At 40.7% G+C, this 27,894-nt stretch overlaps 1 protein-coding gene and 1 pseudogene across 3 annotated transcripts in view; one reads left to right on the forward strand and one right to left on the reverse strand.

Moving 5' to 3' along the window:
- Positions 1-27,894, forward strand: part of PPP1R12B (protein phosphatase 1 regulatory subunit 12B) — a 274,039-nt gene that overhangs the window by 158,229 nt on the left and 87,916 nt on the right. For all 3 annotated transcript variants that reach the window (XM_045298253.1, XM_030887784.2, XM_004699808.2), the window contains exons 14-18: positions 14,896-14,986; positions 19,983-20,186; positions 21,979-22,162; positions 22,251-22,363; positions 23,391-23,432. In XM_045298253.1, the coding sequence (XP_045154188.1) occupies positions 14,896-14,986; positions 19,983-20,186; positions 21,979-22,162; positions 22,251-22,363; positions 23,391-23,432 (634 nt within the window). The remainder of the gene's footprint in view (positions 1-14,895; positions 14,987-19,982; positions 20,187-21,978; positions 22,163-22,250; positions 22,364-23,390; positions 23,433-27,894) is intronic.
- On the reverse strand, positions 12,518-13,313 carry LOC101663478 (annotated as a pseudogene).

Genomic DNA, 27,894 nt, shown 5'->3' on the forward strand with positions numbered 1-27,894 from the left:
TATGGCTACTCCCAATATTGGTCCCAAGGCATTTATCTGTCCAGTAATCCCTGTTTCCAGCTCTTATCTGTACCCGTGTCCATGCTCTGGTCTAGCCAGATTTGTAAGGTAGAATTAGGGTCATGATAGTACGGGGTAGAAGCATTAAAGAACTACAGGAAAGATGTATGTTTCATCAGTGCTATACTGCACCCTGACTGGCCCGTCTTCTCCCCACGGCCCTTCTGCAAGGGGATGTCCAATTGCTTACAGATTGGCTCTGGGCCTCCACTCCACACTCTCCCCCCACCCCCATTCACATTATGATTTTTTGCTCTGGGTCTTTGATGCCTGATCCCATCAACACCTCATGATCACACAGTCTGGTGTGCTTCTTTCACGTGGGCTTTGTTGTTTCTCAGCTAGATGGCTGCTTGTTTTATCTTCAAGCCTTTAAGACCCCAGATGCTATATCTTTTGTTAGTCGGGCACCATCAGCTTTTGGCTCTTACCTATTCTTTAACCAAAATTAAACTCACTTCCAGTGAGTCATTTCCAATACACCATGACCCTATGAGACAGAGTAGAACTTCCCCTGTGGTTGTCCAAGGCTGTAAATATTTACAGGAGCAAAAAGTTCCTTCTTTTTCCCTCGGAGCAGTTGGTGGATTTGAACTACCCAGTGAGTGCATGAGCATGGCTCCTTGGTCTACTTTGTGGTCAGTCATAAATGTTTATGAGACACTTGTCAAGGTCCAGTTGGTTGGTATAGCCTCGGGTATGAAAGAAAGTGACACACACTGGCCTTTTGGATGCTTGAATCTCCCGTTCTTGGCTTTTAGTTACACCCACTCTGACCAGTGAGCTAACTGTAGATTGGCCTACCTATGTCTTTATGCTGTCATTTATAAAAGTGGCTTTGGTAGTTGAGGATGGCAGTAAAAATGGTAGTTACATTTTTAATGTAACAAATGTTCAGAAGTACACAGATCCAAGATGCTATAGTACTTATCTAAGGTAGGTCACAGAAGCACCAGAATCACATTGTCTGTAAAGCCAGAGGAGTCTCTGAGCTGTCGTCTGGTGCTACATAACTTAGAATCTAGAGCAGGGTTCTGCAGACTTTCTGCAAAGGGCAGATAGTATTTTAGGTTTTGCAGGCCAAATGGTCTCTGTTGTAGCTACTCACTTCTCCCTTTGTAGCATGACAGGCAGGGCACACAGCCTTGCCCACATCGTCTGGGCTCTTTGGGCACTCTATCTGGGACTTTGCAAAAAAAATTATCAACTTACTCCAGATCTATGGCTTCCTTGGCACTCTTGACATTTGAGGCCAGAGAGCTCTTTGTTTTGACCTCTGGGGCGCAAAATTGCCCCCTGTTGACAAAGGACTTAGAAAATGCTTCATTTGGCTGAGAGAAATTTTCTTTGTTGTTTTAAATGTGTTTTGTTTTTTTTTGTTTTTGTTTTGTTTTTTAATGATTAGTAGAGTTTAGCTTTGGTTCTTTGCTTAAACCTCAGCTCTGATCACTGTTGAGCTAGAGAGACCAGAATGACACATGATGCATCATTTGAATTCAGTCATCTCTAAACTATGAAATCAGATCATACCCTGGGATGTAATCTTCATCCTGTCTAGTTAGCTTATCACATTCAACAGTGTTTCCAGTCCTGCGCAATCCAGGTTTAACCCATTTATACCAGATCTGAAGTTTGTTCTCCATTTCTATTGGTTATGTGTGGCCACTTCACCACTGTTGTCATTTACCAGCCAGCTTGTCCAGAGCCTCCCTGAGGCAGTATTTACAGCCCTCTTGAAGGGATACAGCAACTGTGACAACCCAAGGGCAGATGAAACACTATCTAGAATGAGAATGCTGCGACGCCCATGGGAACATTCTTTTCCCTCTTCCGTCTAACAAACGAGTAGTATTGATTGGTTCAGTACAGTGTCTAAAATATGCATCTAATGGAGTGGTATTTTGGGAACTATTAGCAGCATTGACTCTGCAGAGCCCCAGGACTTTGCCTTCCTCCCTGTTTCTCCTCCCCTTCCTCCTCCTCCTCCTTTTTAGTAGGCAGCTTCTTAGCAAATTACAAGCGTTGCCTCTGGCTTGCTGGATAGCAGTGGCAGTGCAAGCCTTTCTAGTTTCCAAGGGAGACTGGTGCTGAGACTGCAGTCTTTCCCCGCAGCCACATACTTTCCTTGCTATTCGTCTCAACGCATCTCTTGACCTTCATTCTGCTATGCAGGCCTGTGCAAGGAGGTAACGGTCTCTTTTCTTGGAGCTCTCTTTGTTAGAGGGGCGAGGGAGAGCAGGGTGGTATGGGTCTATGCATAGGGGCCAGCAGAGTGTAAGTGCTACAATTCAGAGAAGAAGGAGCCCTGGAAGTGTGCAGCATCTGTGAGCTTGTTCCTTTGCTACATCTATAAATACCGTATACCTTATGGTAGGAGCCTCAGCACGACCTCCTATAACTATAAAGGACCATCTAGGAAATGTAAAGTGACTATCAAAATGCCTCTGGGAAGCAGAGAAGGAAAATGAGAACTCTGTCTTTGAAAGAAAAGAAAACCAGTTGCCTTTCATCTTAGCTGGTTAACTAACTGTTTTCCTACAAAATTCTCTAAGGCTTATAGTATAAGCTGAATCTGGCATTTAGGTGTAAGGAGAGGGCTTGACAGTGTCTCTTAATTGGATTCTCAGAACTTTAAAGCGGTACTCTCTGGGATGCTGGCCAGTAGAATCACTCATGACGATTTAAATTAGTTGAAATCAACAAAGCAAAGGCATGGGCTTCTCAGTCACAGTTGCCACATTTTAAATGCTTGTTAGCCATCTGGGCAAGTGGCTACATTACTGAAAAGCACAGATGTACAATATGTCCTTGATGGTACAAAGTTTATTGCGACAGTACAGCTTGAGAGAGAGTAACCTATGGAGGATAATAAATTTAGTATGTCACTAGAACCATTGAACAGGCATTTTTTGGTGAGAAGATTTAAAAGGCCTTTTGTCCAGAATAAGTATATAAGTGGACTTACTATGATTTAATGCTAGATGGGATTTTACAGAACAATAGACTTCTCCTTATTTTATGAATTAAAAAATTGAAGTCCTAAAAGATTAAGTGAATATCTTAAGGTCAAACAGAGAGTTTGGGTCAGAGCTGAAGCTAGAATTCAGGTACCTTGTTGTTTTACTGGACCCAGAGGGTCGGCCTGCCATTCCCAGTTAGAAATTGCAATGAAAATGTGAACTGAAACTTTCCTGGTGAGGCCCTGGCAGCTGTAGAGTCCCCTGCATCCGCTAAAGGGGTGCTGAGTCCCTCAGGTGACCTGACACCCTATAACACGTTGACACCTTTGGAAATGTAAAAATTACCCTTGGTCCAGACGGAGAGTGGGTCATGGCAAACTCAGAAGCTGTCATGGGGTGCTAGGAGAATTCTAATGTAGGATATTATGATCCACTCATTTCTGTTACTGCTTGCTCCATATGTCCACACATCTTGCTACAACATTGTTGGAGTACATTGTTGCTAGGCGGGAGAAAGTTTTTACTGTGAGGTGAAATAGGGAAAGTTATACTGGAAGCAGGAAATGATAGTTGCAGCCTCTCTAGGTCTGTCACTGAATGACTTTGTGACCTTGGGTAAATATTTTAACTTTTCCTTGATTGACTCATCTGCAAAATAGGAATCATTTTATCATCTCTACTTAAAGTCATGGAATTAAATCAGGTAATTTCTTGAGGTTACGAGGACCTGTTATTCCATTAAGATTCAAACTCACCACAATTGAGTCAATTCTAATTCACAGTGACCTTATGTAGGACAGAGTAGAACTGCCCCCAGTAGGTTTTTGAGATACTAAGTCTTTATAGGAGCAGGCTGCCTCTTCTTTTTTCTGAGGAGCTGGTGGGTTTGAACCACCAACCTTGTGGTTAGTATCTGGATGCTTAACCCACAGAGCCACCAGGACTCCTTCTGTTAAGATTACTTCCTCCCTTATCACTAGACATACCTCCTTCCAGATTGATTTCCAAGATCTTTTTAGCCTCTCTGAATTATTTTTGCTTTTGTATCTTAATACCCAAGTCTGAGAAATGATAAGCTTTATTATAGTATTATTAGATTTTCAATAACTAACAACCACAGCATCCTGCTATATATAGGATATATATCTCACTTGGTTCCTTCCCTGTTTGAAAGTAACACACTAAAGAATCCATCTCTCTTTAAGACAGATGTGAGGCATAGGCCTCCTTAAAGCTATTTTGGAAAGCAGTTTTATTTTCTCTTTGGAAATCATGGTTCTTTCTCTTTCATTCTTTTTCCACTGAGAGTAGTTTTATTTTACTTAGATACCTGTTTGAACCTTCAAGGAGAACATTTTCAAGGGAATTAAGTCTTCTTTCAAATGACTTGTCCACTTCCAGGAAGAATAATGAAGAGGAAGTATTTATTAGACTAAACAGGAGGGATATTATAGCACAACTAGCCTTTCTTTCTTTTCCAAGTGACTACTGATAAGCTTTTAATGTGGCAATGAAAATATAATAGGGACGGTGCTGGCAATGGTAGTGGTGGTGGTAACAGCAGCTGGGCTCTGTTGAGTCCTTACCAGGAACTATGCTAGTGCTTTACGTGGGTTTTCATCTAATCTTCACAACAACCCAGTTAATATCTCTTAATATCTATTATAGCTGTTAATATCTCCACCTTATGAGAAATTTAGGTTTAGAGTCTTAAATGCTTTATCCAAGATCGTCCAGCGCCTTGAGCAGCAGTGAGGCCATCTAGTTTCTGTGCCAGAGCACTACTTACAGCACACTGTCACATCAGAAGATTTTACGGCCTCTGTTATTATTTATCGTGACTGCCTTAATTTTCATGAGTGGTTTACCAGGCACTTTGCACAGCTAAGACAATAATGGCCCGTCTGTAATGAACTTCAGGGCCAAAAGTACATTGGGTCTGTGCAGTCATGCCTAGTTTTCTATAACCCGTTATTTGAAAGCCCACTAACCTCAAAGTCAGTCATAGCACATACACATTTTAAGGTGCTTTCTGCCCTCTAGAGAAAGAGTAGATAGGAAAGATATTCACAGGACTTTGGCATTGAAATCTATTTTCATGCCACCAAATGATTGATGTTAGCCTAGTTTTATCTGGATGCAGAAGACGAGGAGAAGATGAAAAATAAAAGGTATTATTTCTGTTTTCTGTGCCCAGTCCTACCTCTTTTTATGGTAATAAATGAAAAGCATGTCATATATAGATTCATGGAGTGGCTGCCAAAGCTTCTCAGGAAGACCCACAGGTATGGAGCATAGCTTTGACCTAGTTTGGTGCTTGACTTTTTTCTTTTAAATCATTTTATTGGGGGCTCGTACAACACTTAACACAATCCATACCTACATCCATTGTGTGTCAAGCACATTTGTACATTTGTTGCCCTCATCATTCTCAAAACATTTGCTTTCTACTTGAGCCCGTGGTATCAGCTCTTCATTTTTCCCCTCCCTTCCCGCTTCCCCCTCCCCCATGAACTCTTGATAATTTGTAAATAATTATTATTTTGTCATATCTTACACTGTCCGACATCTCCCTTCCCCCACTTTTTGTTGTCCATCCCCCAGGGAGGGGGAGGTTATATGTAGATCCTTATAATCGGTTCCTCCTTTCTACCTCAAATATTTCAGGCTTTGTAGGCTATAATCCTTATTACAACTATTTAACTTTGTGAAAATAGCCATTAAAAAAAAATCTCCTGACCATCAAGTCAATTCCAACTCACAGCGATCATGTAGGACACGGTAGAACTGCCCCTGTGGGTTTCCAAGAATGTAACTCTTTACAGAAATAGTAAACCTCTTATTTCTCCCATACAGCAGCTGGTGGTCTAGAACTGCTGACCTTGTGGTTAGCAGTCTATCTCATAACCACTGCACCACCAAGACTCTTCTTAAAATAGCCATAGGCAGTACATAAATGAATGGGTGTTACTATGCTCTGATAAAACTCTATTTACAAAATTGTGGCAGTCAGATTTGACCCAAGAATTGTAGTCTATAATGTACTATATATATTATACTTACCTATTGGGTCTGTATTTTAGGAAATACAAGAACCTAGGATCTACTTATAAACAGTATGTCCACAAGGCAATCATAAATTAGCACAGCACTTCCAAGAAACTTAGAATTCCCATCTTGATAAAGAAGAGGACTTAAAAGCACTTCCTTTTGTTCAAGACATTTTCAAATTCAAGTACCGGAGTTTTCTGTGTATTGCACTTTTGGAATTTTTTTCTAATAGCTTAAATAGTAAAAATATCATATTGATAGTTTATAAAAATATGTAAGGCCTTACTATTATTTTTTGTATACACAAATCATAAATACTATAAGGAGCCCTGGTGTTGCTGTCAGCTAAGCATTGGACTGCTAACCCCAAGGTCAGCAGTTCAAACCCACCAGCTGTTACTTGGGAGAAAGATGAAGTTACCTGCTCTGGTAAAGATTGACAGTCTCAAAAACTATATCAAGGGGCCATGAGTTGGAACCAATTTGATCGGGTTTGGGTTTTGGACTGTGGTCTGTATGCTTTGGAGCCCTGATGGCACAAGGGCTAAGCACTCAGTTGCTAAGCAAAAGGCTGACAGATTGAAACTCCCAGCCGTTCTGCGGGGAAGAGACCAAGCAGTCTGCTCCCATAAAGATTCCAGCCTAGGACACCCTATGGAGCAGTTCTGTCTGTCAAGCAGGTTCTGCTGTGGGTGGAATTGACTGGACGGAACTGTGGCTGTAATAGTCAGTCAAGAGTTAAGTATAGTGACATAGTATATATTTTACAGGTAGGAATGATACGTGAGTAGGTTGGTTGATAACCCACACAGGAGTTCATGAGAGGTTAATCTTAGGAGTGGCCACCAATTCTAAGGTCTGGTGTGCAGCTTTGCAAGTTTGGGGACTTAATTTTATTAAAAGGTATTTAATTAGTTCATCCATGGAGATGAACATATTAAGGAATGACTCAAACCTATCAAATGCATAATAGATTGATCCATATCTCAGAATTCCACTTAACGCTGAGAGAGAAAACTAGGACTATTAAAGTAGTCTGGTTGGCAGCTTCTTCATGCTATGGCTTATCTTGTGTTAGGCAAACTCGTCCACTGAGAATATCTAAAAAAACTGAATAAAAGTAAGAGAAAATATACAAAGTCATTGGAAAGTTATCAAGGACGCGAGGACTTGCGCTAAGCTCCAGCAGGAAAGAGAATCGTAAAGGAGGTGTACCCAGCCAATGACTCTGTTTTTCCCTTTGAGGTATTTATTGTTGGAGTAGAGCAGTCGGTATAAGACTAAGAAACTGGGCAAAGCTTTCCATGGTCTTCTGTGGCAGGGTGAACTAAAATGGGAGTCCAGAAGCTGCTGATGAAGAGGGACCCCAGTAGAAACCCCAGGCTTTCCACTGGGAACTCAGGAGGACAACGCTCCAAAGGTGGGGTGCTGTTCTATTTAGAACAGCACTTGCAAAGGTTGAAGTCCAGCTTCCAATCCACCGAGTCCCAAATGGATTAAAGTCGCTTGCCGTTGTAGCCTTACCAGCACACTAATTAGGTATACAAATCCTCAGACTCAAACCGGCTGACTCTGCAGGTGGAAGGTAGCCATCGGTGTTTCACAGCGTGATTCTGATGCAAGAGAAAGTTGGAGATCCTCTTCCCTTACCTAATTGCCAGACGGTAAAGAATAGCCTCTCGGGACAGGGGGCTGGGGTGGCAACCTCAGTGAGAGCCTCAGGTTTCTCTACAGCTTTTTATTTTAAACCTTCTGGCATGGAAACAACAGAAGTTATGAGAAAGGTGACACAATATGAGGAATGTCAGCAATGCCACTGATCGTTCCGTCTAGAAACGGTGGGGTAGGACCAGGTTTGCTTTGCCCAAAAAAAACACAGTGAGTTTTTCAAATGTGTCGCATTGGCTCAAATAATACTTGGCTTACCGAAAACATGAAGTAAACTATGAATGTACCAAAATTCAGAAAACTAAACCAGCAATAAAAACACACATATGATATCAGACATGAACTGTAAACTAGTTCATATGAATGTATTCAAGAAAATAGATGACAAGATGAATTTAGCCCAAGAACTGTAATCTTTTTTTTTTAATTAATCTGTAATCTTTTTTTTTTAATGATCAAATTTCAAATTCCAAAAATGAAAGAGAAAATATCAGAAATTAAGAAACTCAATGGGGGAGCTACAGTAGACCAAAAGTGAGTGACCTAACGGACTGAACAGTAGAGAGTGTCCAAAATGAAGCCCAGAAAAACAAAAGATGGAAAATGATGGGGGAAAGCATAATAAATAAGTGGAACATGGGGGAAAGCATAATAAGTTATGCTTTGATATAAGCCTAATTATATTGATAGAAAACAGAAAGACGGGAAGAACTAGCTAACTGCTTTTTTAAGAAACGAATTATTTGATATATAGCTGGTGGTTAAACTGTAGGTGATTTAGATTGAATACTTGGTAGGCTCTTCTTGAACATGAACTAAGTAAGCCATGAAAATGAACAAAACAGCTGGTAAAGTGTCTTGCCACTTAGAAAATGTAAATGTACAAGTGAGAAAGAGAATTTTTGAAAATATATTTGTCTACTGTGATTGAAATCATTGATAGCTTCCCACTGTGTAAAGTATGTTCTAAGATTGATGATAATATCATAGATTGTGACTTTAAGTAATTGTATAATGAAATATGTGGGCACTTGGAAGATCTGAAAAACTCAGTGCATCAATATTTATCTTCCAAATAACCAGTGCACAGTGGACATACTTAAGAAGATCCGTTCAAAGTACACAAGGGTAGACCAATGGATTTTCATGTAAAAAAGTACAAAAAGCCTATTGATAATTGTTGCAGATAACACATGACACTGTACTTGTTGCATTTTAGTGTATATGAAAGAAGAATATAGCCATAATTATCTGAAAAGGCTTTTCTAATATTCCTCTCTTTTCTAACTACATGTATGTGTGAGGCTGAATAATTTTTATATATTTCAACCAAAACAACATATAGCAGCAGATCTAATGTAGAAGCAGCTGTGAGAATCCAGCTATCTTCTAGTAAGCCCCAAATAAAGAAATTTGCAAAAAACGTGAAGCAAGGCAATTCTTCTTAGCAATCTTCTCTACTTATGCATTTTTCATAAAGAAGTTATTTATATTAACTTGTGATGGGTTGTTGTTATATCATCCATAGTTCTTTCACTGACGCGTATTGTATAATTGCTACCACAGTGTTTCAACACTTTCTCTTCCTTCTTGAGCTCCTTGAGATCAGCTCCGTTACCACCACCACCGCCCCTACGGTAACCCCCAGGAACCCTTAGTCTACCTGCTGTCTCTTATTATTATTATTTTTTTGTATTTAAATTTTTTTTAATCGTTTTATTAGGGGCTCATACAACTCTTATCACAATCCATACATACATCAGTTGTGTAAAGCACATTTGTACATTCATTGCCCTCATCATTCTCAAAACATTTGCTCTCCACTTAAGCCCCTGGCATCAGGTCCTCATTTTTTTTCCCTCCCTCCCCACTGCCCCCTCCCTCATGAGCCCTTGATAATTTATAAATTATTATTTTATCATATCTTGCACTATCTGACATAACCCTTCACCCACTTTTCTGTTGTCCGACCCCCAGGGAGGAGGTCACATGTAGATCCTTGTAATCTGTTCCCCCTTTCCAACCCATGCTCCCTCTACACTCCCAGTATTGCCATTCACACCACTGGTCCCAAAGGGATCATCCGCCCTGGATTCCCTGTGTTTCCAGTGCCTATCTGTACAATTATTATTTTTAATGACTTGCATACACATTTAAAATTTTTCTAATAAGATAAATATTGATAGATCTGTCACCACATAAACAAAAGCTGCTAGGCGTACCCAATTTATAAGAATGTTAAAGGGTATAGATATAAAAATGACACAAAAGTATGTGCAATTTTATGCCACTAAATGTGAGAGGGTAAACGAAATGGGAAATTTTCTTGAAAAACAAGTGTTATCAAAATAGAATATCTAAACAGGCCTAAGTCTGAAGTCAGTTTAAGAAATTGAATCCATTCTTTAAAATGTTCCCACAAAAAGCACTCTAAACTCAGATCAATTCATTGTTGAATTCTTCCAATCATTTGAACTTGTACATATTCCTCCATAAAATATACATGGTGAGAACACTTTTAAAAAAATCATTTTATTGGGAGCTCTTACAGATATTGTATAAGAATCCTTAATTTAGTTAGACCAAGCATAATTGTACAGTTGCTACCACCATCAGTTTCAAAACGTTGTCTTTCTTAGTTCTTTGATATCAGTTTCCGTTTATTCCCTCTCTCCTCCATCCTACCTCCCAGGAACCTTTATTATTTTTAATATGTTCTATAGTATTATTACCATTATTATCATTTACTGTATCTTATACCATCCAATGTATCTGTTCACCTGCAGTTCCGTCTTCGTTGCCTTCACGTAGGGTTATACAGTCATCATTGCTATCAGCTCCCTTTCCCTCCTTCGAGCACTTTTGAGGCATCAAAACCTTGTTGCTACGAGTTGCTGTTGCGCCAGCTCCAGCTCATGGTAACCTAATGTATGGCAGAGTGGAACACTGCCTAGTCTTACTCTAGCTTCATCTTCTTAGGCCCCTTTGAGCCCATGATTGTGGCCGTTGTGTCAATTCATGTTGAGAGTTTCCCTCACTTTTGTTGACTCCACCAAACATTAGCCTCCCAGGTTGTGCTGAATTCAGAATACTGCTGGGGAAGAGCTGCCCTCTCAAAATAGAGGTGACGTTAATGGTGCAGGTGAAGTAAAGCCTTTGGGACCTTCATTTGCTGATTGGCAAGGCTCAAAATCCATTAGTAATTGATTATGGAATATGCTAGTATAATGTGAAGAAAATTGGAAGTCACCAAAAATGAAATGTAATGCTTAAAAACTGATATCCTAGACATTTAAAAAATAATTTTATTGTGTGCTCATACAGGTCTTATCACAAGCCATACATCTATCCATTGTGTGAATCGCATTTGTACATAAGTTGCCTTCATTCTTTTCTTTTCTTTTTAAAAATCATTTTATTGGGGGAATCGTACAACTCTTATCACAAGCCATCCATCCATCCATTGTGTCAAGCATATTTGTACGTTTGTTGCCCTCATCGTTTTCAAAACATTTTCTTTCTACTTGAGCCTTTGGTATCAGCTCATTTTTTCCCCTTATAAATGATTATTTTTTCATGTCTTATACCAACTGCTGTCTCCCTTCACTCACTTTTCTGTTGTCCATCCCTCTGGGAGGGGTTATATGGCAATCATTGTGATCACTTCCTCCCTTCTCCCACCACCTTACCCTTCCCCTCCTGGTATCGCTGCACTCATTATTGGACCTGAGGGGCTTATCTGTCCTGGATCCCCTGTGTTGTTAACTCTTTTTTTTTGAAAATTCCATTAATAAAACTTTTATTCCACTTACATCAACTTAATACATGTTCTTAACAATTATGCTTGGATGGTTCATGAAAATTTTGTAAGACATTAAACAAAGCTAGCCATCATCTCAAATTATTTTCCTGTTAACTATTTTTACAGCACATGCATGTTAGGCAAGTATCAAAAAAAAAAGAAAAAAAAATCACAAAAGTAAAAACCTAAAAAAAGTTAAATACATGTTTTTTTTTTACTGCTGCGCTTGATATACATAAAGTAATGGATACCAAGCAATTCATTTTTACCGCATCTTTACTTGTACATTTGTTCTTAGGTTGCCTAAAACATTTAAATACAAATGAGTGTAGCAAAAATAATGAAAGCAAACAGCAGGTAACTTTACAAATAATGGAATGTGAACCGTGTCTGCCCTTCTCCAGAGTAAATTGGGTCACAACTGTGTGTAAAGGAGCACCTCTGCAGCTGCAGGCGAAGGTGTGCAGATTGTGTGTGTATTCCATAGATGCACATGGCTCAACATGTACTATCCGTGGGACATCTATTTCAACCACAGCCTTGTTACATGCTCCGATCTTTAAAGTACCTACAATAGCTACACCTGTGACTGGAACCAATTCTCCCTTTATCCCCCGCCAGGCCAAACCAATATGTAGGCAGTTTTCTTTGCTGAGAAAAGGAAGCAGTTTTAACACTGGCCCTCATGAAGCCACAATGTACCAAAAGTACTATGCCAAACGCTTCTAACTTGTATAAAATTCCACATCCCCATATTAGCCATCTCAAGGTGAAAACAGATAGCTTGCTAAATGTTAACTGTCTCTACTCCCCTAATATTAACCATAAAAACCACATGGGAAATACAGAAACTCAAATAGAAGTTACATAACCCTGTCATAAATCGTAAACAAAAAACTACTTGTGGGACAGCATGGATGACAAATGGTCTACTGTGTAAATTTTAGATTGAAGCAGACAAAAGTTGGAAGGTTGGTTAATTTTCCCCTCCTTCTCCTGCTTCGGCTTCATCTCCTTGGGTATCCGATGATGTCCACAATGTCAAGTTGTCTCTCAGTAATTGCATTATCAGTGTGCTGTCTTTGTATGACTCTTCACTTAATGTATCAAGCTCAGCAATAGCTTCATCAAAAGCGGTCTTTGCAAGAGAGCAGGCTTTCTCCGGGGAGTTCAGAATCTCATAGTAGAACACAGAGAAGTTCAGGCCAGACTCAATCTGATAGGATACATTGGTTGCATTTCCTTTTTGCTGATTTCAAAAGCTTCTTGGTATGCTTGTTGTGACTGATCCACAATCCCTTTCTTGTCATCACCAGCAGCAACCTGAGCCAAGTAACGGTAGTACTCTCCTTTCGTTTTCAAGTAGAAAACTTTGCTCTCGGCTTGTGAAGCATTGGGGATCAAGGACTTTTCCAAAAGAGACAGTACATCATTGCAGATATCCCTTAGCTCGGTCTCCATTTTCTCTCTGTATTCTTGAGCCATCTGCTGTTTTTTCTCAGCACCTTCCGTCTTTTGCTCAATACTAGAGACGACCCTCCAGGATGACCTACGGGCTCCTACAACATTTTTATAAGCAACGGAGAGAAGATTCCTCTCCTCATTGGCTAATTCAGCTCCTTGCTCAGTTGCAGACGTCACGCAGGCTGCCATGTCATCATAGCGTTCAGCCTGCTCGGCCAGTTTGGCCTTTTGCACCAGCTCATTTTTATCCATGACTGGATGTTCTGTGTCCGGAGTGGGTGGCGGCAGACGGACGGGGGGCTCAGCAGTCTCTGTGTTGTGAACTCGTATCTGTACCAGTGTACATGCTCTGATCTAGCAGAGTTTGTAAGGTAGAAGAGGGGTCATGGTAGTGGTGGGAGGAAGCATTAAAGAACTAAAGAGGAAAGTTTGTATGTTTCATCGGTGCTGTACTGCACCCTAACTGGCTTGTCTCTTCCTTCTGACCCTTCTGTGAGGGGATGTCCAGTTGCCTACAGATTGGCTTTGGGTCTTCATTCTGTCCTCCCCCTCATTCACATCGATATGATTTTTTGTTTGGGGTCTTTGATGCCTGATACCTGATCCATCGACACCTCATGACTTTGTCACCATTCTACCCCCAGGCTCCTTTTCTAGACATTTCTGAGCTGGACTGTGGTCAATTACACATAGAACAACAAACTAAAAAGACAGAGTTGCATTTAACAACAGCAATTTGAGATCTACCTTGAAGGACAGTGTGATCAATGACAGGTTAACATCTAAAGGAAGACCAGTTAATAAGGCTGCTTAAATTTTTAAAAATTATTTGTTTGTTTTTAATCATCTTATTGGGGGCTCATACAAGTCTTATCACAATCCATATATACATCCATTGTCTCAAGCACATTTGTACATTTGTTGTCATCATCATTCTCAAAACATTTTCTTTCTACTTGAGCCCATGATATCAGCTCCTCATTTTCCCCCTCTCTAGACTGCTTAAATTTTATGTACCAACCACAAGCATCAAGAGATGAAGAAATGAAAGGTTTTCATAACTTTTCATAGTCTAAAATTGATTGAGCATACAATTAAGATACATTGAAAACTACTGGTGATTGAAATTAAGAAAATTAGCCAGGATATTACAGTAAAATAAATGTATAGGCTAATTCCTTTTATGAACATGGTTGCAGAAATTCTATCCTTAAAAACAAACCAACCAGTGAATATATAAAGATGGTGCCTCATGACCAACTTGGGCTTGTCCCAATAAGTCAGTGCAATTTTATCATTTGAAAATCAGTTAATGTAATTAATCATTTAATCGGGGAAAAAGAGTAAAAATAGCGATCTCAATATAGGGATGGGGAACATGTGTTAAAGTTCATCACATACTAATAATTAAAAAACAAATAACCCAAAAACCCCTCTTAGCCAGCTGGGAATGAAAGTGAATTTCTTTAATTTGATGAGGTTAGCTACAGACATGTTATAGCAGACGTGATGCTTAATGGTAAAATGCTGAAAGCTTTCTCTCTGAAAGTGGGAATTAAGCATAGATACCATCCCCACTCCTTGCCAATGTTTCTTAGAAGTTGTAACCAGAGCACCAAAGCAAGAAAAACACATTAGAATTGCAAGGAGGTCAAGAGGAAGTAAAATTCTCACCAGTGACATGATCCTCAATGAATGGTAAGTATGGCACTTACAGATACTCTCTGGCAGGATGTCATTTTTGACTGTTATTTGGCAGGAGCCCTATCATTTGGATTTTGCTAGCTTCATGTCTTGAGTGTGGGAATCACGTCAGTTTCAGGGAGCACTTGCGATTGCCCCAGTACATGTAGCCAAGGGTCTTATTTCTGTTACTACCTTTCTCTGCAGGTCATATCTGACTCCTGTCCGGGATGAGGAAGCAGAGTCTTTACGGAAAGCACGCTCCAGACAGGCTCGGCAGACCCGAAGGTCTACTCAAGTGAGTGTAACTTTTAAAAAGTATTTTCCTGCCTTTATGTTGGGAAGTATAATAAAAAACAAAACAAAGTGAAAGGAGTGCCTTATTCCTCCCTCTATATTTAAAGAGCTTTCACTTATGTTAAGGAGCCCCTGGTGGCTTAGTGAGCTGCTAACCACAAGGCCAGTGGTTCAAACCCACCAGACCGCTCTGTGGGAGAAAGATGAGGCTGTCTAATAAAGATTTAAAGTCTCAGAAAACCAAAGGGCATTCTTTCCTGTCCTATAGGATCACTATGGGTTGGAATCAACTCAGTGGTCACCTATGGTAAATCTTAGGCTGTTTAGAATCAAATGAATCTATAGCTGGACTATCCACTCTCACCCTATTCCTCCAGACTCAGCTATGCATAAGACTAGCAATTCTACGTGTGATTAAAGGGCCACATCTTAAGAATCCCCGAGGGGATAATGTTCAATGTGGCTGCCATATGAGGCACCAATGCTTCTTCTATGTATATATACTACCCAAGAGAAATTAAAAACACAAAAAATTTCTACATAGCATTATTCATAGTAGCCCAAAAGTGGAAACAGCCCAAATGTCAATGAACTCTTCATGGATAAACAACATGTGGTATATCTATGCAATGGATATTATTTAGCCATAAAAAGGAATGAAGTATTGCTATGTGCTACAACATGGATGAAAACCCTGTGCTAGTGAAAGAAGCCCAACCAAAAAAAACCACAGATACCGTATGATTTCTTGTCTGAAATGCCCAGAGCAGGCAAACCCCCAGAGAGAAAGTGGGCTGGGTTGTCAGAGACTGGAAGAAAGGGCCGGCACTGCTAAAGGATACTTGATTTCTTAAAATGATAAAAGCAGAAGTGGACACTGGTGATAAAATACCATATATACTCAAGTATAAGCCAACCCGAATATCAGACGAGGCACCTACTTTTACCACAAAAACTACATTAAAAATGTGCTGAAAAATTCGGCTTATACACGAGTATATACAGCACTAAAAATTCAACTTGTGACAATACTAAAAAGCACTAGGTTATATACTTTAAAGGGGTGAGTTTTACAATTTGTGGATTATATTGCACTAAAAATGTTACTTCAAAATAAAGATATATTCCCTAAGGGAGCCATTGAAATAGCTTAAGGAGGGTTATGATGTAATCTGTATTATATATGATTCTAAAAATGACCATGCAGGGAATTGATAGGAGTGGTAGACAGAAGTATGGCTGTCAAGCCTAGAAACAAGAAGGCCTGTTAAGCAAAATCCAAGCTGGAAATGACAGGAGCATGGCCTCAGGTTGTAATGGCCACATTCATGGAAGAGAAGGCTATGAATTAGAATTATGTAAGGAGAAATGAGCCCATGCCGCAGAATGGAAAAGAGCAACCAGAGACATGAAAAGAAAGCTAGGGAATAGTAGCAACAAAGGAGTGAATGAGAAGTCAGCTTATGATGAGAAGGAGAAATTCAACAGTCTTGGTTGCTACAGAAGGCAAGGAAAGGACAAGGGACATTATCCATAGCTGCAAAAATGCCCTTGTTGACTTGGCCAAGGACTGTCAGTAGAGTGATGAGGCTAGAAGGCAAGCTATTAAAACTGTTCCCTTTCTGTTATACTGTCTTCCCCGAATTCCCCTCTCGTCTCTGATCGCTCCTTCAGTGTTGCCCTTGCTGATTCTCCTCATTCTAACCATCAAATGTTGGCAGTCCTCAGGATTTCAGGTCCTTGGTTCACATCTCTGCTCACTTTGTATTGCGAGGCAATCTAATCCCTGTTGGTCTGATCTAAGGTGTATGTGTTCAGTTCATGGTTTCCCTCAGGCCACGGGCTCTCCCAGTGTTCTGTATATGTTGCTGCTGTTGTTAGGTGCCGTGTTCCAACTCACATCCACCTCTGTGTGCAACAGAACAAAACACCACCCCTATCCTTTCAATTGACCCCATCGTTGTAGCCACCGTGTCCATCCATCTTGTCAAGGGGAAGATCCTCTTTTTTTGCCACCCCTCCACTTTAACAAGCATGATGTCCTTTTACAGGGACTGGCCTCTCCTGAAAACATGCCCAAAGTACGAGACAAAGCCTCTCCATCTTTGCCTCTAAGGAGCATTCTGGCTGTACTTCTTCCAAGACAGATTTGTTTATCCTTCTGGCAGTCCATGGTATTTTTCGCCAGCACCATATAGTGTACCTAAAGAAGGAATCATCTTCCTTCCAGATGCACAAATCTGACACTTGGATCTCTTCCTTAGCACCCCTCACTTCACTCCTTTATCGATTCTATCACTAGTTTTACTGTTTCACTCCTTAACTTGCTTAAAAATGTATTTACTGCTTCTACCTCTCTTATCTAACCTACCATTATTATCTCTTAGTTCATTCAAGACTAGTCATCTTACATCTGTTTTTCTTGTATCTTTTTTAGCACCAAAAGCCTGATAATGGCTTCTATGAACTATAACCTATCCCACCCTCACCTTCTCAGCATTGCATTTGTTCTCCATTCTGTAACCAGAGAGATATTTTCAGCATAAACGCTCACTCTATCCTCTCTGCTTAGAGCTGTTCCCTGACTCCCCTTGTTCTTAGAATAGATGCTGTATCCTCAGCATGACCTATGAGATAGATCTTCAGTCATCTGCCCTTGGCTGCCGTTCATCCTCCTGTTACCCTCCTTTCCCACACACGACGTGCTTCTGTGTGCTGTACACAGGCCATGCACATGTTGTGTTCTTTCCTCTCAGACTATGCCATGGATCCTTCCTTTATATTAATTATACCTGTGATTTTATTTTTGTTTGGTGATTACTTGTCTGTTTCTCCTTTTAGAATTTGATCCCCATATATGTGTACTCAGTATCTCTCCCTCCACCATTACAGTAAATAATCTATCAAAGTACTTATTGAAGAAATGAGTGAACAATAAATGCTAAGAAGATAAACAACACTGGAATGAGTTGAGCTTTGCTCGAGAAAAGATAGGAAAGTTGCTAGAAGGGGTCATAGAATTGAAGTTTGGAGTGACTGGGGCACTGGAAGGAGGAGATTTTATGCCTGTAAAAGAAAGATTTATTAGAGAGGAAGTGACAGTCATATCAGAAGCTGAAGGGATTTTAAACTGCGTATATAACTTTAGAGAAGATTGTGTTAGATTACCATTCATTTTCATTTTCATGAGTATATTAGACTGAGTTTTCTAGAGAAACTAGGACACACACACATACATGCATATATGATGAAACAACTTTATATATCAAGAAAGAATTTTGTATCAAGGAAGCAGCTTAGCACAGTCCGACTAACTCAAGCCCTTGGGTCAGGTGCTCACTGGAACCCCATCCAAATGTATGGAACTGCCTGCTGGTGAAGCAGGAAGGCAAACCAGGAAGTGAGGAGATGATAGGCCGGTGGGTGCAGAGTCCCATGGGTCAAGGTCAACAAGAAGATGGCAAGGTGCCAACAGCTTCCAGGGACAGCAGGCCATATGGGTCACCCCTGGAGCAAGCAGGAAGGCAAAGAGGGGCGCGAGGAGGCCTCAGTTCTCCACCACAGCTCACAAATAGGCCACACCTCCAGGGAGGTGTCATCAGGCTGTGACCTGATTGATAGGTTGGACTCCACCCTTTCCTTCACATCGGTGCAACAAGGTGACATAAAATCTACCCATCACAGTGAGATTCTCAAAGGTATCCTTGACCCCCCCAAAGAAGATTTATCAAGGACAAATCCAAGCTCCTTATCGGGGATGGCATACAGGGTTCTCAGTCACCCAGCTTTTGCTGCTTTGATCAATTCAGCCATACCCCTTCTTCCTCTCCTTGATTTCCTTGTGTTGTTTTGTGGCCTCTCCTTTTGCTAAGTCAGCACTGTGTCCTGAGTCAGTCATGGCCTGTATCTTTGTCCTCCGATCTTGGCACAGAATCGATCTATCTGCAATATCTTTTCCCCCTTGCCTCTCCCACGCTTCTTTTTGTAACTCTTAAAAGCCCAATGTTAGGTGTGCCTCTTTTATGCTCCTGTGTTTCTACCTTAATACTTATAATTTATTATTGTCATCTACTTCTTTTTGTCACCAGATTAAGATCACAGAAATATTTTGCTTTCTCTTTGTAGTTGTAGTGCTTAGAAACTCTCCATGAATCTTTATTAAGAGAGTGAGTAAATGAATGACTAGATAGTGAAATAAAAGCAATGTATGGTGGTGGTGTCTGCTGTACCACCTCCCAGCTTTTTGGAACTTTCTCCTTCCTCTGAGAACTTCAGCATCTAACTGCTTACGTTTGCACCCCACCCCCTTTCTTCCTAACCCCTTTTCTTTCTTCTCTCAGAGATGTCTTCTTGCCATTGGTTTTTCTCCTAGCTTGCTGCTCTTTTATCCCTGTGAGGGAACATGAATTGATGGAATGTCGCTCTATGATTCCCAGACTACTTGGGAAATAGTGTTAGAGAAAATTTTGTTTGGAAGGTATTTGTTCGGTTTGGTTTATTTGTTGTTGTTTTAGTGTGGCTCTGAGGTTTCACCCCACCACCCCCCTCCCACCTTTTAGCTTAGTTTGACTTTCTCTATTAGTAAAACTAAGTTTTTCTAATATTCGTTGTTCAGAAAAATCTCAATTGATCCGAATTTAATCTTGGGAGAGTGGAGAGCTTTCAAATAAAGATGAAAACTGCTTGGAATGAACAAAGCACACTTATAAGAGGCAGACCTCAATGCTGACCTATTTTTGGGAGATCAAATTGAAAAAGCTAAAGTATGACACCTTTGAAAGATACTTGGACTCAGGTCTACATTCTTTGCAAACGGAGGTGCTTATTTTAAGCATGTGTTGCTGCATTGGCCTCATTATGCATTTTGGGATCATCATTTGGAATTTGATACTATTAGATTTTTTAGAGAGTTTCCCTACTTACTCATCGAGAGTCATTCCATGGTTTGTGGGGAACTGAAGACCATCTTTCTACCCTGACCTTGTGATATTTTCCAGGGTGTCACCCTAACAGACCTTCAAGAGGCAGAGAGAACTTTCAGCAGGTCGAGGGCAGAGCGGCAAGCTCAGGAGCAGCCTGGCGAGAAGCCTGCAGACACAGAAGCACTTGAAGTCCGTGCCGAGAAGCATGAGTCCTCGACTGCGCCTGCACAGGAGACAGGGGAGGGCCGGCAGCCCCGGGGCGGGAGCCTGGATGAGGAGGTAAGCCTTTATTACCCACAAGGTCGCTGTGCTGATTAATGTGGGGTCTCCCTCCCTCCCCCCAATCATTCAAGCCCGGTGTTCTCGCTGGCAGTGAGTTACTCATAGAAAGCACGACATATGCTGATTTCAGTTAGCAACCCCGTGTGACCAAAAGAATTCAGAGGGTGTCAGTTCTTACAGGACAATTCCCCCACTCCTATGGGTGATAGTATAATAAAAGACAAGTGAATACTTATGTTATGCCAGGCAGAATTTTAAGTATTTCATATCTATTAATATAATCCTCACAATACCCATATGAGGTACATTCTATAGTTTTATTTTACCTGTGGGGAAATTGATCCACAAAGATATTATTTGTCTAAAATAGGCACAGAGCTGATAAAGCAAGCTTTGGAACCTAGGCAATGTAGTGCCACAGCTTGCCTTCCTACCCATTCGACATTGCACTAGACATTCAAGCCCCTACAAACCTAAGCACTTACAAAACACCCTTCAATCCCATGCTGCAAAGTGTCACGGTGTGGATGAACATTCAGTGAAATTGGTAGTAAAAGCAATAGGGTTATATTTAGGGTGCGCATACCTAAGATGGCCCCGTTGACACCTGTTGTTCTCGTGTAGTTATCAGAACTACACCTATCACTCTCAGAAGAATATCAGTTTAGGTAAGAAATTTTGTGGTCTTTATCCACAGTTATAGGATAAAGGTTAATGATTTAACTGTTAATGGCAAATCTCGGTAAACTAAGATTCTATTGTTTGTCAGATATTATGGTGCTGTGGGTTGAGCATTGGGCTGCAAACCTCAAGGCCCCGTTCAAACCTACCAGCTGCTCCAGGGGAGGAAAAGGAAGCTGTCTGCTCCCATCAAGCTTTTCAGTGTTGGAGAGCCGAAGGGGCGGCTCTGCTCTGTGTCTTCTGTGTGGGGTCTCTGTGAATTGGAATCCACTTTCTGGCAGTGGCTTTGGTTTGGGTTTTGTATTTATTATTTATGACCAGGTGTAGTCACCAAGAGTCAGAATTTACATAAGAGCAGCAGTTTTGAAGTTTTGGTTTGGTTTGGTTTATTGCCAGGTACTATTCTAAGCAACTAGCATACATGATCTCATTTAATCTACAACACTCTCTGTTATCCCCATATTACAGTTGAGAAAGCTACAACTCAGAGACACAGTAGCTAGAATTAGAACCAAGCTCTGTCTGACTCCAATGCTTGTTACTGTGTTCTATTGCTTCTATCTTTTTTTTTTTTTAATCTCTTTCTTGGAAACATAATTCATAGTAAGAATTCTCTATTTCTGTATCTTTAATGAGCCAAGTTAAGTCTTATCCTTAGGCCCGATTTGTCTTGATGCTCAGGACAAAAGCATGCAAGTTTCAACAAACTGCATCTGGCAGGTTAGCAGAATTCTCAGAACCTGGTGGAGTGGTCTGAGGTAGAGGCTGTCCTCCTATTCCCGAGCTGTTATTTTTCCTACATAAGCCTTGCCTCTTGCCTCTTCATCTGAAAAGGGCAGTCTCCCTGTTTCATTCCCAACGTCAAAGGATTTTACCCACAAGATGACCACTCTCTAGGTGCCCTGTGGTAGTCCACGTAGGAATGGCTGCTACCAGTGTGACCGCATTATCAGAGCATCAGTTCACAAGTTGACATTAGACACAAGTTGACTCAATAAATAACTATTTATTGAGCATCGATTACTAATAAATGTGTGATATAGAAAACCCATTCTTCTCCTGTGATTGTCTTTGACCTCTCCCGTCTCGTGCTGTTCATTATTCCCAGCCTGGCTATCGTCGTCTGAGGTGTACAACTAAGCCAGACAAACCCACATCACCAGTATCTCCCTCGGCACCCAGTCCCTCTCTCTACACCAGTTCTCACCTGTTCCGGTCAAGTAGGTCTTCTGTTCCCGAGTCTGAGAATTCAGAGACTACCACAGACACTGCAAGGGAAATGGACAAGAAAGGTATGTGGTGCTTCATAAGATGCAGGTTCCTCCCTGGTACATGTACCCCATATTCTTAAGATCTATACTGTGTTTTATCTCTGGCCAGAGAGTGAAGATGCAGATTTAGATAACCAGTCCTCCAATAGGCTGTCCACCCGAGACAGGAGGAGACCCAAGGAACGCCGAAGAGGCACGGGCATCAACTTCTGGACAACAGATGTAAGTGGGTGGGTCTGTGCTGGGCACATTGCATTGCCAATGACTGCCATCTTTCCATTGCAGTTAAAAGAAATGTATACAACTACCAGACTCTTAGAACATGTGAGCAATGAAAAATGGGACTTGCTTTAATTTGAAAGAGACAGAGTGTCCCACAGGGTGAATCTGGCAGATTTTCCAAAAAATAATTCTGAGGCTAACTTAGGATGTACCTGGTCTAGTCCTGCTGGATGCCCAGTGCCAGCGCAGTGGCACACACAGAGCAGACACTCGGTAAATAACTACAGAATGAAAACTCTGGAAATTTATAACATCCATATAAGTAAATATAATAAGTGAATACATCTGTCAAGTTTTAGTAGTGTCCCCCTAGTATGTAAGCAGGAACTCCAGCTAAATATTTAGAAGAGCTATGAAGATTTCAAAGAACTTAACATCTCTAAGCAACACAAATTCATTGGGCTCAATTTCACTCTTTTTGGAGGGGAAGAAGAAAACAAACCATATAACACAGATTAATTTGGACATTAAAACAAAGACAGATTGTTGCTGCCGATGCACACCCAGTGCTTTTATTCACCCTTCTCCATGTCTTGTTCCAACCGTCCTCTTGTTACTTGCAGTAAGAAAATCAAGCAGCCAGTTTACTGACAAAGGTCCCTGGTTACCAGTGGCTTATTTTAAAGTTAGATAAAATATCCAGTGCCCCAAGGAAATAAGATCACAGTAGTCATCTATAGAAAGAATTCTGTAGATTAAAATATTTCATTGTTCTAAGACCAAATAGACTGATCCGTATGAACAGAGATGAAATCAAGACTTTCTTCCTTGAAGATACCTCTTCTCAAACTGACAAGTTTGACAAGTGCTGTCCCAGGCAGCCTGTCCATGAAAAGCAGTAGTCAGAGGGCACCTTGTTGCTCACGTTTGAAATGCCAGGATGCATGATTGCTGAGTGCCTACCTTGTTGGTTTCAAGGATGTCTGTGGCTATGATCCTCTTCTTTCTCTTCCTCTTTTCGTTACAGGAGGATGAGACTGATGTCCCTGAAGAGGTGAAAGAGGCACTGGTAAGCGACAAGTCGGTGAGGCATGTCCCTTTAGGGTTCAGCCTTGCTCCCATGCATGCAATGTTAATAGAAAAAGCAGGCCTTGTGTAGATGCCTTCAGTGGACCAGGTTAATGATCAGGCTGGGTTGAGGGGGAGATGGAAACAGACCTACCTCTGAAGAGATGTGGCAACTGTTACGTGGTGGTTCTGCTTCCCTATGTGATCTAACAATACCTGTGTTCTTGAGCCAGTTTCTTACACTTTTCTGTGTCTGCTGTCAGTCTCTAACACAGAGACCAGATCTGCTGTTGTCTTCTCTCATGTGGGTGCATTATTGCTTCACATAAAATACTTTGAAATCCTTGGAAGCAAATTGAAGAGAGATACTATGTCCCTGATGGAGCTACACTAATAGAGAGGAGCATAAATGGGGAGAATGTAAAACATCCGACAATTCTAAAAGTCATTTATAGTTGACTTTGAAATTAAGGTACAATGCCTTAATGGTCTCTTAAATAACTCAGACCCCTTAAGGCCTGCCATCCTTCTGGGCCCAGCCTTCCTGAAGATACACCAGGTTCATGTAAGCCGCTTGAAGAAGATAGAAGGTTGCTAGTTTTCTTATTATTTTGCAGTGGGGAGGGAATTAGATCTTGACTAAATGAATTGAGACAACATATGCACCTCTATTGGGGATTATGCAAGGGGTGGGAAAGATGGCCTTTTTGCACCCTATAGGTATTAAAAGCTTCTTCTCAGGATAGATTTTTTTTTCCTTTTGAGATGTCGTTAATCTTGTTGCCATTGTTGAGCATATGCACAACACTGTGGACAGCAGCTCAACAGTTTGTACATGTCTAGTTCAGTGCTGCTGATGACATTTTTAGAGTTGTGGGTCCTTCTCACCCTCGTCACAGTCGCACTTCCCCCACTACTGAGGATCCTGTATAATATTGATGTTGTCAATTTAACACTGTAGAGAGAGCTCTTAAAGGAGTATAGTACTTAAGGTAGACGTTTTTTACTAGTTAAGATACATTATTTTTTGGTTTTTAAAAGAAAGGCAATTCTCTCTGGAGTTTATCCAACTTTCATGACACCAGGATGTCTGAAGACTAAGTGAATCTGAAATTCTGTTCTGTATTTCCCCCCTTTTGATCAGGATTCTTCTATGGAATCTTTGATCAAAATGTTCAATGTTATTTGGACACCGTCCAGTTCTGATTTCATAGAAGAGGAGGCAGCTGTTCATGGAGGCAGTTAGCCACACATTCAATATCCTCCTTCTTCCCTGACATTCCTTCTTTCTCTGTTGTTCTAAGTGAAGAAGACTAATTGTTGTGCTTTGGATGGCTCCTGGCAAGCTTTTAGAAACCACAGGCAGTCCACATCACAGTAGGAAGTAGAGCAGAAGCACTAAACATATTATTAGGCTACTTAACTAGGATGTCCCATGAAACCATGACCCTAAGCCTACGTCTCTCAAGGTTTGTGCATGGCAGCCTCGGCGGCTGTTCCTTTTCTGCCCTTGTTGTGATGGTATCACACAGCCTTTGCCAACTCAACTTTTTACAGCCGTACAACGCACTGACCGCAATTCCAATAATCACCCGAGCAACCTTACCCTTCATAATGGAATTTTTAAGAATAATTTTATTTGGAGCTCTTACAGATATTATAACAATCCATAATTCAATTAGATCAAGCATAGTTGTACAATTGCTGCCACCATCAGTTTCAAAATATTTTCTTTCTTCTTGAACTCTTTGATATCAGCTTCCCTTTATCCCCTCCCTTCCCCACCCTACCCCCCAAGAAGCATTATGTCATGTTATATTATATATCCATATATGTTTTTCCATATCTTATGCCATCCAATGTATCAGTTCTCCTCTAATTCTGTTATTCATTCCCCTCCAGTGGGGTTATATACTCATCATTGTTTTCAGCCCTCCCCGCCTCCCGTAGCCTCAGGGAATCATTACTCCATTACTGTTTCTCAAGGATTTATCTATCTTGGATTTCATGCATTGAACAATCTTAATTATACAAATAAACATACACAGGTCTAACAAGATTAATGAGGTAAAACTAAGACCATAATAGTAAGGGGAGGAATATAAATGGAATATTTTCATCACCCTCCCTTCTGTCCCTAGTAATCACTAATAAACTTTGGTCTCTATGCATTTGCCTTTTCTTGTCTCCTTATTAAAGTAAGGTAAGATACTATTTGACATTTTGTGATTGGCTTATGTAACTCAGCATAATGTCTCCCAGCTCTATCCATTTCATAGCATGTATCAGAATTTCATTTCTCCTGTTGCCTACGTAGTATTTCATTGTATGCGTGTACCACATTTTGTTTTTCATCTGATCATGAACATTTAGGTAATTATACCTTCTGGCTTTTGTGAATAGTGCCATGAACACAGATATACAAGTCTCTGAATCTCTGCTTTCTTTGAGCTATGTAATTACGAGTGGACTTGCTGGCCCGTACGGTAGCTCCCTTTCTGGTATTTTGGCACACTGTGTTCTACCATGGCCTTACCATTTTGAATGCACATCAGCAGTGGAAAAGGGTTCAAAGTTCCCCTGTCCCTCCAACAGTTGTCATTTTCTGTTTATTTTGCTTTTGTCTTAGCAGTCCCAGTGGGAGTGAAATGGTATCTCGTTTTTATTTGCATATCTCTGATGCAAATGATGGCTAATAACCCTGAGCACATTTTCATGGGTTTGATGCCATTTGAATGCCCTCTTCGGTGAAATGTCTCTTCAAGTTCTTTGTTATTTTATGATTGCATGAGTTGTCTCTTTGTTGTTAAGATGTCAAAATTGTATGTATTTTGGTTATTAGATTTTTTTAACCAGTTTTATTAGCACTTTATCCAGATGTCATACAATTCAATCATACCAAGAAGAGTTGTGCAGTTATCTGATATTGTGGGCATGTCAGCCTCCTTCTCTTGCCTCGCTCTTAAGGGTTAATTCTTCAAAGACCCTGAAATAGAATCTTTAAAGCCAAGATAAAATTTATAGTCGATACAGCGTACAGATCTTACATGTACCATGTTACAGAATTTGACAGTCCTATCCATCCGCTTGGTGGAGCAGAAGGTCCGTGAGAGAGAGGCCGGCCCTCAGGGAGGTGAACCTACACCTGGCTGCAGCACTGAGGTCAGCAGGAGAACAGTTGTGCGAGTGCCACAGGTTCAGGCAGTGCTCCTGGCTGCTCTGCTCAGGATCACGATGTGTCCGAACTGACCCATTGGCAGCAGTATCCATAACCCTGATCACCATCCGAATCAAGAGACACGACTCTTCTGTCCCCAGAGAAAGTTCTCTCATGCCCCTTTCCGGTCACTCCCCTCTCCCAAGAGGTGAACCACAGATTATTGCTGCCGCCTCCTGACCCTCATATGACCAGTCATAGTATTTTAAGAGTAGAAAGGAAAACTCCAGTGGGTATTATTTCTGACCTGTTACCCATAGTTAGAATTAGTGCTAAAATGATCCCAAAACATCTTTTCTTAAAGATGTTCAAAGAAGATTATAAGCTTTCTTCCATGTGCTACAACAGCATGGTTAAGACCTTTCTATGGTTTCACCTAATTATCTGTTAAATCATTGAAGTCCATTTAAGATTCTAATTTAATTTAATGTTTAATTTAATGTGGCTGGAAAATGTAGCCAACATTTTATTATAGGTAGGATTTACGGCCAGAGAGGCCCATAATCATTTTTATCAAGAGAGTGTGTGATAATGAGAAAACACTCGGGCTTTGCTAGTAACACTGAGGAAGGATGCTGTGAAGGCTGGGGACTTTCCTACAACCCAAGATCGTGCACGGTTTCCATCAAAATCCAGGCTTTCCTGGTGAATTCAGTAACCAGTGAGAATGACACTGAATGTATCAAAGTCTTAGCACCTCTTTGACAGGTGTGTTCAAAGCAATTCTGTTTAATCATCCTCCTTAGGTACGTGACAGATAATCTCTGGATGTCTTAATATAGTCTTTGTCTTGCTACATGAAAAAGAAACTTACTCTGAATCCTATTAGGAGGAAGAGGATTATTCCATCCATATCTGAAAATGGTTTTATATTCAGGAGTGTGATGTGATGTGTGTTTTGTTTGTTTGTTTTGCTAATGATTAATTGCACAGAATGTTTACTCTGGAAGGCACAATCACGGGCACAGTGCTGAAGGTGGTGGCTAGTTCTTCTCTTTTTTCACCCACATCATTTTGCTTGTCTTCTCTTTTTATAGCAAGGACCTTTGTTTACTGTTTTCTTGTCGTTCCTTTTTTAAAAAATCATTTTATTAGGGGCTCATACAACTCATCACAATTCATACATCCATCCATTGTGTAAAGCACATTTGTACACTCATTGCCCTCATCATTCTCAAAATATTTGCTCTCCACCTAAGCCCCTGGGATCAGCTTCTCATTTTTCCCCTCCCTCCCTGCTCCCCCC

The sequence above is a fragment of the Echinops telfairi genome, unplaced genomic scaffold, assembly GCF_000313985.2.
Source record: "Echinops telfairi isolate 266 unplaced genomic scaffold, ASM31398v2 ScPeMD7_7424;HRSCAF=8462, whole genome shotgun sequence".
Lineage (NCBI taxonomy): Eukaryota > Metazoa > Chordata > Mammalia > Afrosoricida > Tenrecidae > Echinops > Echinops telfairi.